The 18,297-nt window shown below is 41.7% G+C and overlaps 1 protein-coding gene across 1 annotated transcript in view; it reads left to right on the forward strand.

Moving 5' to 3' along the window:
• Nucleotides 1-290: 290 nt before the first annotated feature.
• Nucleotides 291-18,297, forward strand: part of SI (sucrase-isomaltase) — a 162,099-nt gene continuing 144,092 nt past the window's right edge. The window contains exons 1-4 of the mRNA XM_063132013.1: nucleotides 291-462; nucleotides 3,798-3,915; nucleotides 10,250-10,323; nucleotides 17,378-17,498. Coding sequence (XP_062988083.1) covers nucleotides 3,798-3,915; nucleotides 10,250-10,323; nucleotides 17,378-17,498 — 313 coding nt within the window. The 5' untranslated portion in view covers nucleotides 291-462. The remainder of the gene's footprint in view (nucleotides 463-3,797; nucleotides 3,916-10,249; nucleotides 10,324-17,377; nucleotides 17,499-18,297) is intronic.

Here is an 18,297-nt window from a genome sequence, read left to right on the forward strand (position 1 = left end):
TGGGGTGGTCTATGACCATAATAAATTTGATTTGATTTGAATTTGGGTGGGGAGAAGGAATAAAGGCTGATAGGAAAAAGCAAAAGTCCAATGAAAATAATAAACTGGCTTGATACAGTGGTCCCAGGAGTGGTGAAAACAGGAATGAAACCTGACCACATGCATCATTATTCCTGTTCTTCTGCCTGTTAAATGTGACAGGTCTGATACGTGGGAAGCGGGTGGGGGGGGAGGGGAGGAATATATTATTAATTAACTAGCCATTTCCTGGCTCCAATAGTGCAAAAGGAGCCAGCAATCTGCCTGTGACAGTATGTATGATTTGCTGATAGCCTAGTTAAAATATAATACAATAAACTGATAGGAGTTTAGTATATAGCTAGAGCTTACAAGGTTAAAAAGTAATTATAGTCACAGGACTACTGAAGAGCGATATATGGAGGAAACCAACGAATTGTAGAGGTATGTCGTTTTAAATCTGTTTTGTTTGTAAATTTCATCACCTTTCTAAGTGGCGCTTATGCAGTTGTGTTATAATAAATCCTCAGTTCACAACTTCTCAGATTTATAGGCAAGTTGCAAGGAACTTTCCTGTTATGCAAGAGTTATGCAACATTCATTTGATGTTTTAAAAGAACCTTTATCCTTTCTAATGATAACTTGGTGTTACTTTTTAGTTGTCAATAATCACTCTCCAGAGAGGAGAGATGGATTATAATTATTGTATTATGTGCTGTTTCTCTTGTAAAAAAGAAAGAAGCGACATTTAATGCTACAAGTTTACAGGAGAAATAGGAAATACAAAAATAAAATAAAATAAAGTGCTGTGTAGCCACAAGTATCCATGCTGTAGAAACATCCTGGTTGGGTTACAGCATAGCTGTAAGGGGGATTACCTCTGAGGTTGGTTTCAGAAACTTCAGTTAGTTCAAAATACATACAGCTACTAGAAACTAAAAGCATGTCTATGTCTGCATGTACAGAGCACATGTAGGGCATAGGGGACCCTTGGCAATGGTCTGGGATATGATGAAGAGCTGCAGAGGAAGGGGGAGGTGACAGAAATCGCCCCCTCCCCCACATGGATGATTATTATTTAATTATTTATTACACTTATATACCGCCCCATAGCCAAAGCTCTTTGGAGGGTTTACAAAAGTTAAAAACAGTGAACATTAAAAAGAAATATACAAAATTTTAAACCCTAAAAAGCAGAGAATACAAACAAAAACAGACAATTTCCAAGTTAGGATTGTATATAAATAGAAGTTTCCTTGTTACACTGAAAGTATATTCTGAAATATAACTTATATTCAATGTTGCCTGAATTCTGCTCTTGTTTGCAAATTGATTGTTCGAAGTCTGCAGTCCATATTCACTTTTCTGGGAGAAAACCCCGCGGAACTCACAGGGGCTTACTTCTGAGTAGACATGGAAAAGATTGCGCTGTAACTCATTTGACAAAACTATCTACCCAGGGTCCATAACTTACTAATTATTGCCTTTTGACAACCACTTTGTGCCAGTCTGCTAAAATGTAATTTGTGCCAATGTGGTGTTTGGCTGATCATCTTAAAAATCCATAGGTGAGGGAGGGGGAGAGTAGATGAAACTAAGATAACTGAAAATTCAGTATCTATCTATCTATCTATCTATCTATCTATCTATCTATCTATCTATCATCTATCTATCCTCTGGCCTCAGCTAGACCAGAGGGTTGTTCCATGATGATCTTGCGATTTTATGATCACAAGATTGTTGCACTGGTCTACACGTGGCATGCAACATCGGGGCTGCCATTTTTGTTTTGTTTTAAAGAAGAAGGAGCGCATGAGCACTCGTGCGCACAAGGTAAGTCTTTTTCTTTTAAAAAATATCCTCGCTCCCCCCATCCCACTGCAAGGAGCCAGGACAAAATGTGACGGGGGGCCACACTTTCCACAGTCTTGGGATCATCCCGAGACCGTGGAAAAAAAGGAGGCCTAAAGTGTAGGGTGAGATGCCAGAGCAAGGGAGGGATCATCTCTCCTTGATCCTGGGATCCCCTATGTGTCATGTGAACGCACAGTGTCGATCCCGGGAATCGCCCTGGGATAAAGCCCCGTCTAGCTATGGCCTTTGTTTCATGGCATAGATACTTGAATATTTCCAACGTCTTTCAAATCAATCTTAACAATGGATTATTTTGACTATATATGGATATATTTGCAGTTTAACCTATGCAATCACCTGAAATGCTTTTATTCCAAATGCAAACTCAGCTGTTGCCTTATTGATCCGAGCAGTAGATATTACTTTAAATGTTTTATTGCTAGTTACAGTTAAACATTAATGCTACCATGTTGTTCTTCACACAAGATTGAGCAGTTGGCTGTGGAGTCCTAGCACTTCAACAGTCAGTGTTTGTCAAAGATGGGCACTGTTCCTAACTTTACTAAGCATTCTGTCTCCCTGGGGATTCAGCCAAGATGAGCAGCTGGTATGTTTATTTCTTGCAAATCACAAGCTAAGAGATCAAAGTTACACTGTATTTTAATCCAGCTTTCTGTTGGTTTCCCTTTCCAAATAAACATGATCCACGAGGCGTGGATAGTTTTTGTAAGAATAGTATAGTTTTGCAAGAAATTGTACAGGATTGGCTTAGCAACCCAGGAGAAGTAGAACTGTTTAGTGTTTCCTTTATTACTGATACAAAGTTTTCCATCCAGAAGGTATATATATCTTCAGCCATGCACAGCACATTTCATTAGGGTGTGCATCTAGGGAATTTTATTTGTATGTATTTTTAAAAGGATAACATTTATTGTATACTCAATCATAAAGGACATTATTTTTATTCATTTATTTATAAAACATTATAGACACTGATGCTCTACTCTGCATTCAGCTTGCCTGACCACGGGTCGGCTGTTGCAGGTGAGGGTGGGGGAAATGAGGGGATTCTCTTTAAGACTCAGCATTGTTGGGGCATTGTGGTGACACTGGCCAGAGGAGGGTCTTACGAGACAATCTTAGCCTTTGGGGGCCCTCCTCCTGGCCTCTTTGAAATGCAGCTCCTGGCAGAGAGGCGCCCAACAGAATGATTCCTTTTTGGTCCTGGTGCCAGGAGCAACAGTGTCCTCTCAGAGGCAGCACTTCTGTGGCACGGCAGCAGAGCCACTAGAGGACAATTCCCACTGCATCTGGATCATCCTAATGGCCCCCTCAATTCAGCAGTTATTCCTTGAGATATTAAGCTGTGCCTGGGCACACCCAGCACACCCCTTGTGCATGTCTATGTATACATAAGAACATAAGAGCTCTGCTGAATCAGACCAAGGGTCCATCTAGTCCAGCACTCTGTTCACATAGAAGCCAATCAGCTGTCAACCAGGGAATGACAAGCCGATATTCCCCAACAACTAGTATATAGAGGCTTACTGCCTCTGATACTGGATGTTGCACTTAGCCATAAGGACTAGTAGCCATTGATAGCCTTCTGCTCCAGGAATTTATCCCCCTACTTCCATTATTACTGGTACAAAGTTTTACATCCAGAAGGCATATAACTTCAGCCATAAGACAAGGGCTCTTTTATCTTCTCAAACAAGAAATGGCTAAGAGTAGTTCTATTAATAGTATTATTACTGCTTCTATAGTAAAGAAGAGCACAAGCTTAGCACTTCTGTGGTTGTATTTTAACTATTTGGATCAAAGGTCGTAAAGCACATGTTTGCGAAATTTGAATTAAGCCTTCCTTGAACATTTGTTCTTAATGTTCTCTTCCTCTCTTTGTGTCTGTGTGTGCATGTATCTAGATGGGGAAGAAGAAATTCAGTGGACTGGAAATCTCTCTGAGCACTCTCTTCCTTTTGGTGGTGATTGTAGCCTGTATCTTGATTGGACTTCTAGCGACAGGTCATTCTGGTCTCAAAGGTAATCGTTAATAAATCCATGTAGCAAATGGGAGTGTTTTTCTTTTCCCCTATGAGGGGTGGGCTATTAGGAAGCAAATGGTGGAGTGGAAGTTTTAATCCTTCTCTCCCCATGCACAGGGGTCTTGATCCAAATCAAAGCCACACTTACACTAGAATAAAGAAAAAGTTAACCCTCAAGTACACATTATAACATGAGTGTAACATGTAGTTTGGCTCTCAGTGAGCCATAATTGAGAGAATGCTTCAATTGCTAGAAGAGAAACAGTCAATTTTAAGTGTATCTGAAAACACTATTCTGCAAGATGTTTCCCATGTGATTTTGAATAATACGTCTAGAGCCAGTTCAGATATTATTAGGACCAGGTTAATTGGAGAAATAACTTTTCATATGAATGGAACACTTGTCTGAGTAGTGTAATGTTGGAAGAGCTACTCACAGAAGTTCATAGTAGCTACTTCCATGAACATGATGCAGCAGAATGCAGAAATTCCTTCTTCTGTAATGTGACAGCACAATCTTCCATTGAGTATTTATTTATTACATTTCCAGCACCCATTAGCCAAAGCCCTCTGGTCTAGATGGTTTTATTATACCTTACAATAACATTGAAATTCCTCTTATTGACAAGTAAGCAAATAACTACATTACTAACAGCACTCCTAAGGTTGAGGAGCTCTGTCTAAGATTGTGGCAGAGGTTTTTTTTTAGACAATCCTATTAGTTTTTCTAGACCACCCAGTCTAAAGATCATACTATTACTCCATTATTATCTTGACCATAGGTCACTGGGGGGGGGGAAATGAACGTACAGATATGAACAACTTACATAATAAAAGGCATTAATAATCAGTAAAAAACAATTATCCAAGATAACATACATACAATTGTTCATGCATCAATCTAGTACATAGGTTTCAAGATAAGACTGAAATTGTAGATTTTTTTTCCCTGTGAAAAATATAGTCATTTACCACAGTTATTAAACAATTGCTGTTTGCGAGCTAAAACTCAGGGTTTGTTTGTTTTTTGCTGTTGTGGATTGGATTAGTGGTTCAGTCCAATCCAAAAATGAACCAGTTTTTTGGTTTGTCATGAAAAGCTGAAACTAAGAAGTGCATTCAATTATTTGAACCTCACAAATACAGTGTGTCTCGATATAGGGAACTTTCTAGTACAGACCCAGGGTAGATGGCATTTGTTCCGACCTCTAGAAACCTGTGTTTATTTTTAATGAAATATATGAAATTATTTGAAGGATATATCCTTCAGAAATGTCTTGCTCATGATTGCAGGTGTTTGGGGAAACTATCTGCCTGTTGACTGTATACAGCTAATTTAAAGGGAAGGCATGAATCTTAGGGTGCATTCCTCTGGGTTGCACCCTCATAAGACGAAGGCCTCTGAAAGTGGAGGATTTTGTGTATCCAATGTGCTGCTGAACTGCTGCCAGTAGGGTGGGAGAAGCGAGGGAAGTGATTTTCACCACTCCATCCAAGATGGCTGCTTCTGTGACTTTGGGAAGCAGCTGGTACTGTTCTTTCTACTGTAGCTGCAGGGGGGGTGCAGGAAGGCAGGGGGAGGCATTGGAGACCAGAGTCCCTCTTCTGAAGCAGCTGCAGTTTCTATGGCATCAGAATGGCTCTGAAGAATCCTATAGACCTTGGGACGATCTTCCAGGACCATAGGACAGCTCTTTTAATCATTTTAATCAATTAAAGTCTGTTACCATGTGAAAAGCTGTTCGTGTGAAGAAAGTCATCACACAGTTGCGGTGATTTTTAATCATGGCAATGAAACATTTGGGAAGTCTGTATATCTATGAGGTAAATCACTCTGCGACATTCCATGCATGGAGAGATTAAAAATGGCATCCACAACGCAGCCGTAATGTCTAAACCAGGCCTATGTTGTTCTTGTTTATGGGGTGGAGAAGATAAGAGTTACAAATCTAATTATCCTGTTTTGAAAGTGCTCACTCCGGATAATGACCGGGGAGTTGTCTGAGTTTAGTCAGCCAGGTCATTAATAACACATGGGATGGAAGATTTTCCTTTATTTCTGGCATTCCACATTATGGTAAATGTGAGATATAGTATATAGAACTCCATTTGCCATTTGCCTTGTACATTCATCTGAACCTGAGCATTTTATTTTTAGGCTGTGGTTTAGTAAAACCATCAGTGCTTATGCTAATTTATTATATGAATCAACCAAAGGGAATCACTATCATGTTCCACTGATCTTGATGGGAGTATATTACTCATATGTTTAACCCTTTCATTGAAATCAACATGGCTTAGAATTGCTCCAGGTTTGGAAGATCATGCCCTGTCTTTGAAATTCATAATTTATCTAATGAATTTCAAACTTCTATTGAAAAGGAAATTTCAAATAGGGATGTGCTCTGCTCTGATTAGAATCGGAGAATCAGAAGCAAATTGGCCTGCTCCGCCTTGCCCAGAGGTGGAGTAGAAGCGGACCGTGGACCCTTAGAAGCATGACGAAGAGAAGCGGCCATAGGAGAAGTGCTTCTCTTTTCGCAGAGCGATCCGCCCACCATTTTGGAACATTTCTCCCCTTAGGATTGCATTGCGGAAAAGAATAGGGGATAACTGTGTTGTTTTTTAAGCTATCTTTCTGAAACTTCTTGTGCTTAGAGAGTCATGGCTGGGGGTCATTTTGAGCCTACTCTCAGCTCTCTGCGTGGTGCGGTTCGCTTGCTATAATTTTTTAAAAAATCAGGTAAAAAAAGCAGGAGAAGCACCTTTTTGAAATGCTGAGGGGCAGATTCATGATCACATGATCCCAAAGTTGGAGGAGGGAATAGGCAAAACGGGATACTAGTAACTTGGGATACTGGGAAACTTCTCTTTCTTAGTCTGAATGGACGTTTCCCAGTGTTATTTAAAACAGTAGCCCCACCAAATGCACAAACACAACCTGAAATCATATACTAAGCAAATAAATAACAGATAGGAAACACAGCACTGCTACCCACCCTAACTTTAGGGAACAACTGAATAGATGTGGTACAAGGGGATGAGGTCCCCTAGGGCATGTGGACATGCCCAGTGCACACACTCTCCCACCCTTGGAGGGTCATCAGAGCCCTCCAAACAGTAACCAGTGGAGACTAATGCCTATCATGAGTTGAAGTGACAGGTAGCTTCTTAAGACTGGTACTTACTTAGGGGCAGTCAAAAATTGGCATATCCCCCTCCCCCTGGGCATGTCCACTTTCCTCTTACTGGTAAAAGACAGACATAGCCTTTTTAAAAAAATTCTTCTTGTTGTTTATTCAGCAACACTGCTGCTTTTAATTCCACCCCTCCTTTGTTTGTTTGTTTATTTATTTATTTATTCCATTTTATATTTACACCCCATAGCCCAAGCTCTCCTGGCTTTTCCTCTTCAGTGAAGTCAGGCAGGCTTTCATTGTATTTCAACTCCTTGTTGTTGTTGTTGTTGTTGTTGTTGTTGTTGTTGTTGTTGTTATTGCTATTAATATTAATTAGTACTGCTATTATTAACGTTACTATTGTTGTTGCTGTTGTTTAATAATGGCTGTGATCACAGTGCAGTCAATCAACTCTGAAGCAAGGATCACAAAGCTTTACTCTTATCCTCCTAGCCTCCTAGTTATGGGATGCAAAAGAAAAGGCATCTCTCTGTGCTGCTCCCACCTCATAGGGATGGTTTGCATTACTGGCTTTGAAACTATCCTTGGCTCACTTCCTTGTGCCCCCAGAAATGTCTGCTGCCTGCCTGCCTTCCCTCCCTCCTCCCCTGCCTGCCTCGCAGGGATGGTTTGTGTGTGTCTTGCTTTGACTCAGGGGATAAGTCCTTCCTGCGCTCACTTAGACTTTTTGAAGTTCCAAATCAATTTTTCAAGTGTGGAAGAAGATTCATATAGGTTTATCTACTCCTCAATTCATGGCATCTTGGGATTTCCTTTGAAATGGCCCCATTGAGCTGTCTGCAGCTTTAAATCCTTGAGATACTGGGGTGTCCAGTTTTCAAAAATTTCCCCAAAATCAGGGGAGGCTTGGATTGGCTTGAGTCTTGGCATGTGTATGTATATGTCCATGATGTGTCATGGTGCCAAACTTGAGGTTTCTAATGTGAAAATTGACGGAGATATCGAAAGGGGTGTGAATTGGGGTTATGGGTGCTGCGTTAGAGGTTAAAGCCCCGCCAAAAATCAGGGGATGATGGGATTTGCTTGAAACTTGCCATAAATGTGGATCTAGATGGCAGCTGTGAGGGTGCCCACTTTTTTATCTGTCAAAATGTCGGAGAACAGTCCATGTCTGTAAATGGGGTGTCCAATTTTCAAAAATTTCCCAAAAATCGGGGGAGGCTTAGATTGGCTTGAATCTTGGCATGCATATGTATATGTCCATGAGGTGTCATGGTGCCAAACTTGAGGTTTCTAACGTGAAAATTGATGTAGTTCTAGCATGGGACTTGATTTGGGGTGAGTTAAAAGGTTAAAGCCCCGCCAAAAATCAGGGGATGATGGGATTTGCTTGAAACTTGCCATGAATATGAATCTAGAGGGCATCTGTGAGGGTGCCCACTTCAAAAAAATTTATCTGTCAAAATGTCAGAGCAAATCCCATGTTTGAAAATGGGGTGTCTGATTTTCAAAAATTCCCCGAAAATCAGGGGAGGCTTAGATTTGCTTGAGACTTGGCATGCATGTGTATCCATGGATAAGCTATCATGGTGCCAAGTTTGAGATTTCTAACATGAAAATTGATGAAGATATTAAAAGGGGTGTGAATTGGGGTTATTGCTGCGTTAGAGGTTAAAGCCCCACCAAAATTCAGGGGATGATGGGATTTGCTTGAAACTTGCCATAAATTTGAATCTAGATGGCAGCTGTGAGGGTGCCTGTTTCCAAATTTTTCTCTGTCAAAATGTCAGAGTAAATCCCATGTCTGAAAATGGGGTGTCCGATTTTCAAAAATTCCCCGAAAATCAGGGGATGCTTGGATTGGCTTGAGTCTTGGCATGCATGTGTATATCTCCATGAAGTGCCATGGTGCTGAACTTGAGGTTTCTAACTTTAACAGAAAAAAAGTTGTAGGGTTTTTTGGATTTCAATGCAAGCCTATGGGGGGAAAAGTGGAGCTCCGTTCCGGATCCGGAGCTTCACAGCGAACCAGAGCAGACTATAGGCAGAGCGGACCCGATCTGGAAGTTGTGGATCTGGAAGAGAAGCGGATCGGGGGTCCGTGCACACCCCTAATTTCAACAGGTGTCATTTGTATATATGGGGAACCTGATGAAATTTCCTCTTCATCACAACAGTTAAAGGTGCAGATGCCCTGCCCTCTTTTAAATCTGGTCACTCTAGGGCTTAGCTAGACCTAAGGATTATCCCAGGCAAATGCAGGGGTCATCCCTGTCTGCTCCCAGCATCCCTTGTGTGTCATTTGCATGCACAGGGATGATTCCGGGATGTTCCTGGGATATAGGCCTGGTCTATATATTGGCCTACTTTAACTCCTGCACCTTTAACTGTTGTGATGAAGAGAGAATTTCGCCAGGTTCTCCATATATACAAATGACAGCTGCTGAAATTCCCTTTTCTATGCAACTGTTAAAGATACAGGAGCCCTGTCCTCCTTTTCATATGGTCACCCTAGATTATCATATGGTCAAAAATGTGGAAGTATGTTTTTGCTGGGTCAGATTCAAAGCCAGGCTTTTTAGCTTTGTGGAGATGGTCATAGTATATACAAATGTATACACAGGGGATTGGGATTAACCTGCTGGCCAACACCCAACTTCTATGCATCAATTGTAGGGCCTGCATGCACAAAATGATAGCATCAGAATTTGTCATCTCTACTGCGCACTGTCTATCTTCACAGTAGTCCCATCTAAGGAAAAGAAGTGATATGGCTGCACATCAGAATCTGTCTGATGTTTGAAATAGGATATTGCCTAGAAATTAAAATTAATCCTTGATTTGAGCATAATTTGTGTAATGATAGCTGAAAGAGTTTGATCTATTTTTTTCTAGTTTTTTTTTAAAAATTCTTATATATTGTTATTTTTGGGTTACATCCAACATCCTGTGAGAGAACTTCCTTCCTCTCCTTCCATTTTCATCCCCTTGCCCCGAACCTGCTCTGGAGGATCTCCCTATCTTCTGGATCTGATTCGGGTGGCATGCAGGGGACTTCAGAAGAGAGAATCTATTCCACCACTGATTTCCATTCTGATACACAGATGGACACCACTGGATACAATCTGTTTTTCGTTGCTGGTCAGTACTCCGGCCCCTGGCTAATGCAATACATTGATTGATTTCTTGCAGATTTTTCACCCACTTGTCGACCTGTACAGCCCTCTGAGAGGATAGACTGCATTCCGGATCAAGTGGCAACAAAGGTACGAAAAAACATATAGAAGAAAATAATATTTAATAATTATTAACTATAAATCATTAGTTCTCTCTGGATAAGGTATATTAAGTCATCAAGTATGGGAATTTAGATAAAATGGTGGTAGTAATTCCTTCCAGCAATGATTACTTTGGAAAGGAAAGGAAGGCTTGGCCACTCTTTGCCACGTAGACACAGCATGCCAAAGGACATGTTCTTTCTTGTTGCCCGCAGCCATTTCAGGGGATGGGCAGGCTAATTTTTTCTTTAGCCTGAGGTAACCATTATGGACAAGGACTTGTGGCAATTGCCTCCTCCCAACTCCCATGGACAATTCTGATGGGGATGATCCAATAAACCAGTACTCCTTCAGGTTTATTGGATCAAACTAGATGTGACATTAAGCACCAAACTAGATGTGACATTAAATATGTGTTTGCATTTACTGTTCATGTTGTCTTTTTTAATGCAAATAGTATCAAGGATGGGCTGATAATTATTAGGATCACAGAAAACATAAAAGTGGATCATAGAATCATAGAAATGTTGAGTTGGAAGGGGCCTGTGAGGCCATTGATTCCAACTCCCTGCTCAATGCAGGAATCCACATTAAAGTATACCTGACAGATGTAATCACCACTTTATGTTCAAAATAATTAGAATCATAGAATCATAGAATAGCAGAGTTGGATGGGGCCTATAAGGCCTTCAAATCCAACCCCCTGCTCAATGCATGAATCCACATTTAAGCATACCTGACAGATGGTTGTCCAGCTGTCTCTTGAATGCCTCTATTGTGGGAGAGCCCACGACCTCCCTAGGTAATTGGTTCCACACTAGAGGCCTTCAAGAGGCAGCTGGACAACCATCTGTCAGGTATGCTTTAAGGTGGATTGAGCAGGGGCTTGGACTCAGTGGCCTTATAGGGCCCCTTCTAACTCTACTATTCTATGATTTGGTGAACTAGCCTCCTCACACCTTCCTTTCTATTAAGGGCCAATGCCTGAGCCAAGATATTCTCCTATGTTACAGGGAAGCAGACATACACTAATCATAGTCCAGGGCAAATGCATAGGGTCCTTGGGCCACTTTCCACTCCACACATGCCTCCCCTTGCATTGGGTCACTAAATGCTATGGTGTGGCCGCAGCAAAAAGATTCAGTGGCAAAAAGCTATGGGGCCTTAGAAAGGCCAAATTTAGTTTGAAAACAGATGAAGACTCTGTAGCCTTTTTGCCACCACTGAACTTAGTTGGGCAGGGGTAGGGATTGTGGGGGCTGCACAAGAGGATGGGGGCTCACGGGCCACATGTTGCCCTCCCCTGCTCAAGTGATTTAAGGATTTACAGGGGTTGTTTTGAATCCTCAGTAGTTCCCTTCAGGGTTTGGTAAAATCTTTTCTCCGTTCCCATTTGGCCTGCCAGCACATCTGCGTATGTGGGCTGCACTTTAGAAATACAGTGAATGAAGAATGCTTCCTTAAGAGGAAGGTGCACTAACCCACAACACACACACACACACACACACACACTATAGCTATCTCTGCACATTGGTGCAGATCTGTTTGTGCCTGATACATGCCCATCAGGTGGTGTAATGGTATTACAACTAGTGCTGTGTTGATTATTTTGATTCTTCCATATATATTTTTTTGCAATTCGTGGGGGTGGGGGGTGCAGGCAAAATGAAAGCTTCAGTGAAAGAGGTTGGAGATGGAAGAAATTCCAAATAATGTTCTCATGGTGGTGTGCAGGTATTCTGTTTAGCCTTTTAAGGGTGGAACGTGGCCAAGTGGTCTTCTTCCTTTTTTCATTTGTTTTTAAACCTCCCCATGCACTTGCAGTAGCACATAATTCTTTACAGAGAGGCTTCTCCGGCATGGCAGCTCTTCTTGAATGCCCATGAGAATGAGCTTCATCACGTGTCTCATGGGAGTTCAGGAAGAGCTACCAGGCTGATAGCCTTTGTGCCCAGCGCCCTGCAACAGAGCACAGGGTGATTTTAATGTTTAGAAATGGACAGGATACCTCAATGTTCTCCTACATTTAAAAAGGTAAACAGAAACCCAAGATCATTAAAAATTCTCCCTGTCCCTGCAAAAACAGGCAGAAAATACAATGCCAGTATGGGATGCTGCTCATCATAACTGTTCATATTTAGTAAAAATGTAGGCAGGCAAAATCCAAGAACTTCTACTTGAGAGGCTTGTTTCAGGCTGTCCTGCCCCTAATCTTGGACTTGAGAATCTCCCCATTTCACCTCTGTTCAGCTAGTGAAACCTGAAAGCAATTAGCGTTCACTATCATTTATTTAAGTAGGTGAAAATTCGTCAGAGGTTATTTTTTAACCTCTAATCACAGTTCGTCTCAGTGGCAAAGGCCCACCATCCAGTAGTATTTGCATTCATGAACTATTTATGCAGTTATAGATGACATTAACTGTAGCTGAGCTTCAACCTTTCCTCTTTCTTATCTTTTTTAGATTGGACAATTATTATCATAGTGTGGTGCTGTTGGTTATTACTATTACTAATGGGCTATCGGTTATTTTTGGTTCCTGCTCCACTTTTGAGGTTCATTGTGATCATATCCAGAAATAAAGAGGCAACACACATAGTCAGGTAGACTAGGGGCACAATTTTATTAAATTAACAGCAAAGCAGATCTGTACAATGGTGAAACCAGTGCAGGTGTTAATGCTAAACTCTTAAGGATGAGCCTGACTTGCCCTAGGTGGAGGTAAGGATTTATGGATTTTGTTAAATCTATTCCATCTATGTTTCACAGATTGTCAGGTGTCTTCCTTTCCATCATCTGCTCATTGATGAAATCTGTGTTTGTTTGTTTTTTTGTAGGAATATTTCAGTCTTCTTGCACTAATTCACATGTGTGCTAATGAGCACACATGCCTAGGATGACCATATGAAAAGGAGGGCAGGGCTCCTGTATCTTTAACAGCTGTCTAGAAAAGGGAATTTCAGCAGGTTTCATTTCTATGCATGCAGCATCTGGTGAAATTCCCTCTTCATCACAACAGTTAAAGCTGCAGGAGCCCTGCCCTCTTGACCAGATACAAAATAAGGCAGAACTCCTGAAGCTTTAACTGTTGTAATGAAAAAGGAATTTCACCAGATGCTGCATGCATAGAAATGATACCTACTGAAATTCCCTTTTCTAGACAACTGTTAAAGATACAGGAGCCCTGTCCTCCTTTTCATATGCTCACCCTAAACATACTCAAGTGCACAAATTCACATGACCAAATGTGCATTAGTGCTATTATCTATTACTTAATGCAAATTTTGGAGATCTGTTTTTATACTGTTGTTTTTTATGTTTCTGATGTTTTTTTTAAATCGTTGTATACTTTTTAATGTTTACCATTTTTAACTGTTGTAAACCGCCCAGAGAGCTTTGGCTGTGGGGCGGTATATAAATGTAATAAATAAATAAATCTCCCCCAAAATGCAGAAAAATTGAAAAATGTGCAACTCACCCCCACCCCACAATCTGCATTTTAATGCTATAGCCTATGGGAGGAAATGCTCATTTTTGGTTGGCTTTTCAAAGTATTGTGTTTTCTGGTGAAGTATTGTGTATTCTGTCACTACTGAGGTGGCTTTCCTCTGATTCAGCAGTGTGGCTTTGTTTGTTATCAGTGATGATGTCACATAGCCAAATCAGATTGGAAACTTGGCACTGTGATGTCATTGTGTTCATTATGTGGTCCCTGATTGGCTGGGATCAAAGAAGTGGTACTGCAGTGATAGCTGATTTGGAAAGCAATTTCACACACCCCTTCCCATTACAATTTTTACATCAAAAAAACAGGGGGGGGGGGGGAGAAAGAAAAACAAATCAAACTTCATGAAATTTTGGTACAGCACTAAAGAAGGGTTGGCATGAAGGTACGAATGTTGGTTACTCACTTGGATTATTATTATTATTATTATTATTTATTTATTTATTTATATAGCACCATCAATGTACATGGTGCTGTACAGAGTAAAACAGTAAATAGCAAGACCCTGCCGCATAGGCTTACATTCTAATAAAACCATAATAAAACAATAAGGAGGGGAAGTACTTGAAATGGAAAGGGTACGAAAATCAAGTTGGTTGTTGAAAAGTGAGAGTCAAGTACTTCAAAAGTGTGAACAAATGTTTCGGCTCCAAAATATTTTCTTTGTTACTGGGCAATTTTCTTGTGATAACTCCCCCCCCCCCCCACACACACACACACTCAACCCAGCTTTTCACTGAAGGCACATGCATGTTGGTGATTAAGAGCTTCTATATAAATTCTGTGGCACACAATGTACTGTAAGACGAATCACGTAGATTCTGGGATAACTCCCAAAGGCTTGCACTGGATTCTTGATTGATACAGCAATTGTGTGAACTTTTCAGAGTCTTCTTTTAAAAGCAGTTGTGGGAAGAGGGATAACTGAATGAATGCAAAGGAAACAAATGAATGAATCAATACTGACCCTTAAACAATGCTGCCATTGTAGTCTTTATACAAATATGCAGAAACGGATATATTTGTTTGAACTCTTTTGTTAAATAGGGTTTTTCTTTAACTATGATGAATGGACCTGACATTCTATTTCAGAATTGGTCCAAAGTAATTTTCCTGGATGTATTAATCATGGACATTGCTAAGTACCCAAAAGATTCAGGGGCTGGGGCCCAACAACGACTTATTGCCTACAATCCATATGTGCTAATTTATATATGGAACTATATAGCTAAAATAATTTAAATTTACAAAGGCAAGGGAAATCACTGTCCAAATCACTCTAAACTCTTCAACTTGAACCCCCAAACAGTAACCCAGATCACCCTAAAAGAGTTCCTGTTCAAATCTATTCAGTTCCCCTTCAGTCACTCTCATATTACCTGATAATTATCTTAGATATAGCCAAACACCCCCATCCAAGTAAAGCAAATAGGGACTCCCATCACCACCAGACATCCCCAATTTAAGGGTGGACACAAGCAAGCTCTTCTTCAGCTTCTCCTCTCTTCCCCTGCCCCCATATCCCAACCCAACCTGAACTAAAAACAGCCATGGCCCCTTTCCTCAGCCTCCTCTTTTCCTCCACACACCCATCACCCTTCTTCTTCTTAGGGTGCCTTCTCCTATCTGAAGTTAGCTATCATTGCAGCTATTTTTGCTCTAAATAATTGTATAGAAGTTACATTCCCTCAAGTTCTTTAGCCATGATGTTCGTCGTCTTCCTACCAATCTTTCCCCTTCAGTTTTCCCTTATGCAATAAGTTGGAGAAGTGTGCATAGTTCTCCTCAAATAATATGACCAAGATATTGCAGTTTTCTTCTTTTGATGGTATTTATCAGTTCTGTTGGTTTGTTTACCTTACATACAGTACATCCTCATTTGTTATTCATTCAGACCATGGTGTCTTCAACATACCCACATTACAACAGATTTTGTATATCCACATTACAAAAGATTTTGTAGAACAGCTGAAGCAGTCCTAACATGCTAACTGTGGGCTTTGCTAGACCTACCACCTAATCTGGGCGGGAGGATCGGCGAGCCTGTGCTACAAGTAGCATGGGCTGTCGCGCCTTGCTAGACGTGGACGCGACGGGGGAAAGCAAAGCCCCGTCGCGTCCACCATTGGGGCTGGACGCAGGAACGCTCCTGCGCTTAGGGAAGGCCCTTAAAAAAAAAACCTTCTCTCGACTCCCCCCTCCCTGGTCATGAGTCTCCCCCCTCTCCCACCGGCTTTGTTTCCCCCCATCCCCGCCAGCTCCGTCGCCCGCCCACCAGCCCCCTTCTCCCCTGCCTCTGACCTTCCCCCCACCCCCCGGGCTCCGATCTTCCCCCCCACCTCCCCTGGGCTCCGAACTTCCTCCTCCCACCTCCCCCAGGCCCCACTGCTTGTCCCGGCTACTCACGAGTAAGCGCGGTAGCCAGGAAAAGCAGCGGAATAAGCTAGACACCCACAGTCTTGGGCTCAGCCCGAGGCCCCGGTAATAATGGGCCAAAAGAGGCTCCGGTTAGCCCGGACCGAAGGAGGTTTCAGCTCTGGCTGACCCCGGGATCCCCTGTGTGTCATCTGGACACACAGAGGTGAGCCCGGGGTCAACCCGGGCCGAAACCTCCATCTAGCAAAGCCCTTAAGATGCTTCAAAACTGAATTGTTTGTAACTAGTGATGGGCAAACGTACTCTAAATGGAATCGTATTTTGCTCACCTGATTCTGAATTCTTCTGTCTAATCTCAGATGACAGCTCTCCATTATTCAGAGTTCTCATAGATATGAACTTCTACAGAAGGGGGGAAAACCCACTCCTTGCCCACCAGTCTGCTACCCAGGCTGCATCGCCCTCCTCCCAGCCTATTCTCTTGAAATGTCATATGAAGGCTGGCTGGCTTCAGAGATGGTATTTCAACCCAGCAGCACTTCCTGAAATGCCCATGGGACCACACCATGAGACGTGTGCTGGCATGGTCACATGCCTTTTCCAGGAAGCTCCTGTTGGGCTGGAACACTATACCTGAAGATTATGTGCTGCTGCAAATATTAAAGGCAGTTTTCTAAAACAGTAATGAGTTTTAGAAAATTTATTTCTGGATCAAAGGGTTGAGGAAAATGTCATGCAGGTTTCATCCAATGCCTCTTTGCCATGATGCATGCCACACCTCTGGGAAGAATATGGATGCCCTCTCAGCTATTCGGCTGAGCTTGGGTCACACTCTTTCTGACTCAACTGGCTGTGTGTGTGGGGGGGGGGGCTGTTCCACTTCCTGTTTAGTACCACAATCACTGGAGGAAATTGGGTTTCCCAGTTCTCCTTAGGGAGGTTGCTTGAACTCAGACGTGATAAGCTACAAACATGGGGCCATTTGCAAAATGAGTCTGGTGTGCACAAGATGCAAATCCATGGAGGAAAGCCAACCATGGTTGACTTCAGGCATGCAAATATTGATTTCAAAGGCCTTGTGAAACACATACGATCATTCGGAAATGAATTTGGAGATAATTGCAGCTACTAAATTAATTCTGCTTTTCTTGTTGATAATACAGAGCATATGCACACTCCGTGGTTGCTGCTGGGATCCTCAGAATGAAACAAACACGCCCTGGTGCTACTTTTCTAGCAGTCATGGGTATCAAGTAGAAGGAAGCCTTAAAGACACAAACACAGGTAAGGAGAAGAAGGTTGTTGTACTGCAGCAATAATAAACATATGCTTGAAATAGTATGCAGGCCAGCATAACTGGTAGGTTATGCTGGCCTCCATACTGATGGGCATTACGTTTGTGTAGGGTTCAGTGCTTTGCTTCATTGGCTTTTCTAAATGGATTTACTCAATTCACACCTCCCATCCTTTAAGCAAGCCGAGCCCAAAAAGTACTGCAATCTGATATATATATATATATATATATATATATATATATATATATATGAGCTTTTCAATGTAACCCATTATAAAAAGTGCACACAAATGGATATATCTGGGGAAAGTGTGGACAAAAGTGCATTTCAGTATGGAAAAACCCACACAAAATGTGTACATTAGAGTAATGTGCACAAGTGCAGATTTAAATAATAAATAAATAAATAAATAAAATTTCATGTGGAAACAGGGAAGAATGACCTTGATCGCTAAAATGACATAATCTCAGCAGATTCAACTTAGGCCTTAGCTAGACCTAAGGTTTATCCCGGGATCGTCCCGGGGTCATCCCTGTTCATGTAAATGACATACAGGGGATCCTGGGAGCAGGCAGAGACAACCCCGGGACGATCCCGGGATAAACCTTAGGTCTAGCTAAGGCCTTCGATAGCATGATATAGATAGAGCTCCAAAGACTAATTTTGCTCTATAGTTCATTGGCTGGGATTGGTCAAGGAATTTGCTGTCCATCCACAGGGGGCTTGTCTGTATGCATGAAATACCCCACCATTACTGTACAGTTGTGACCCATCGTTTGTATGCCACA

Source organism: Elgaria multicarinata, chromosome 8, assembly GCF_023053635.1.
Source record: "Elgaria multicarinata webbii isolate HBS135686 ecotype San Diego chromosome 8, rElgMul1.1.pri, whole genome shotgun sequence".
In the NCBI taxonomy this organism is placed as follows: Eukaryota; Metazoa; Chordata; class Lepidosauria; order Squamata; family Anguidae; genus Elgaria; species Elgaria multicarinata.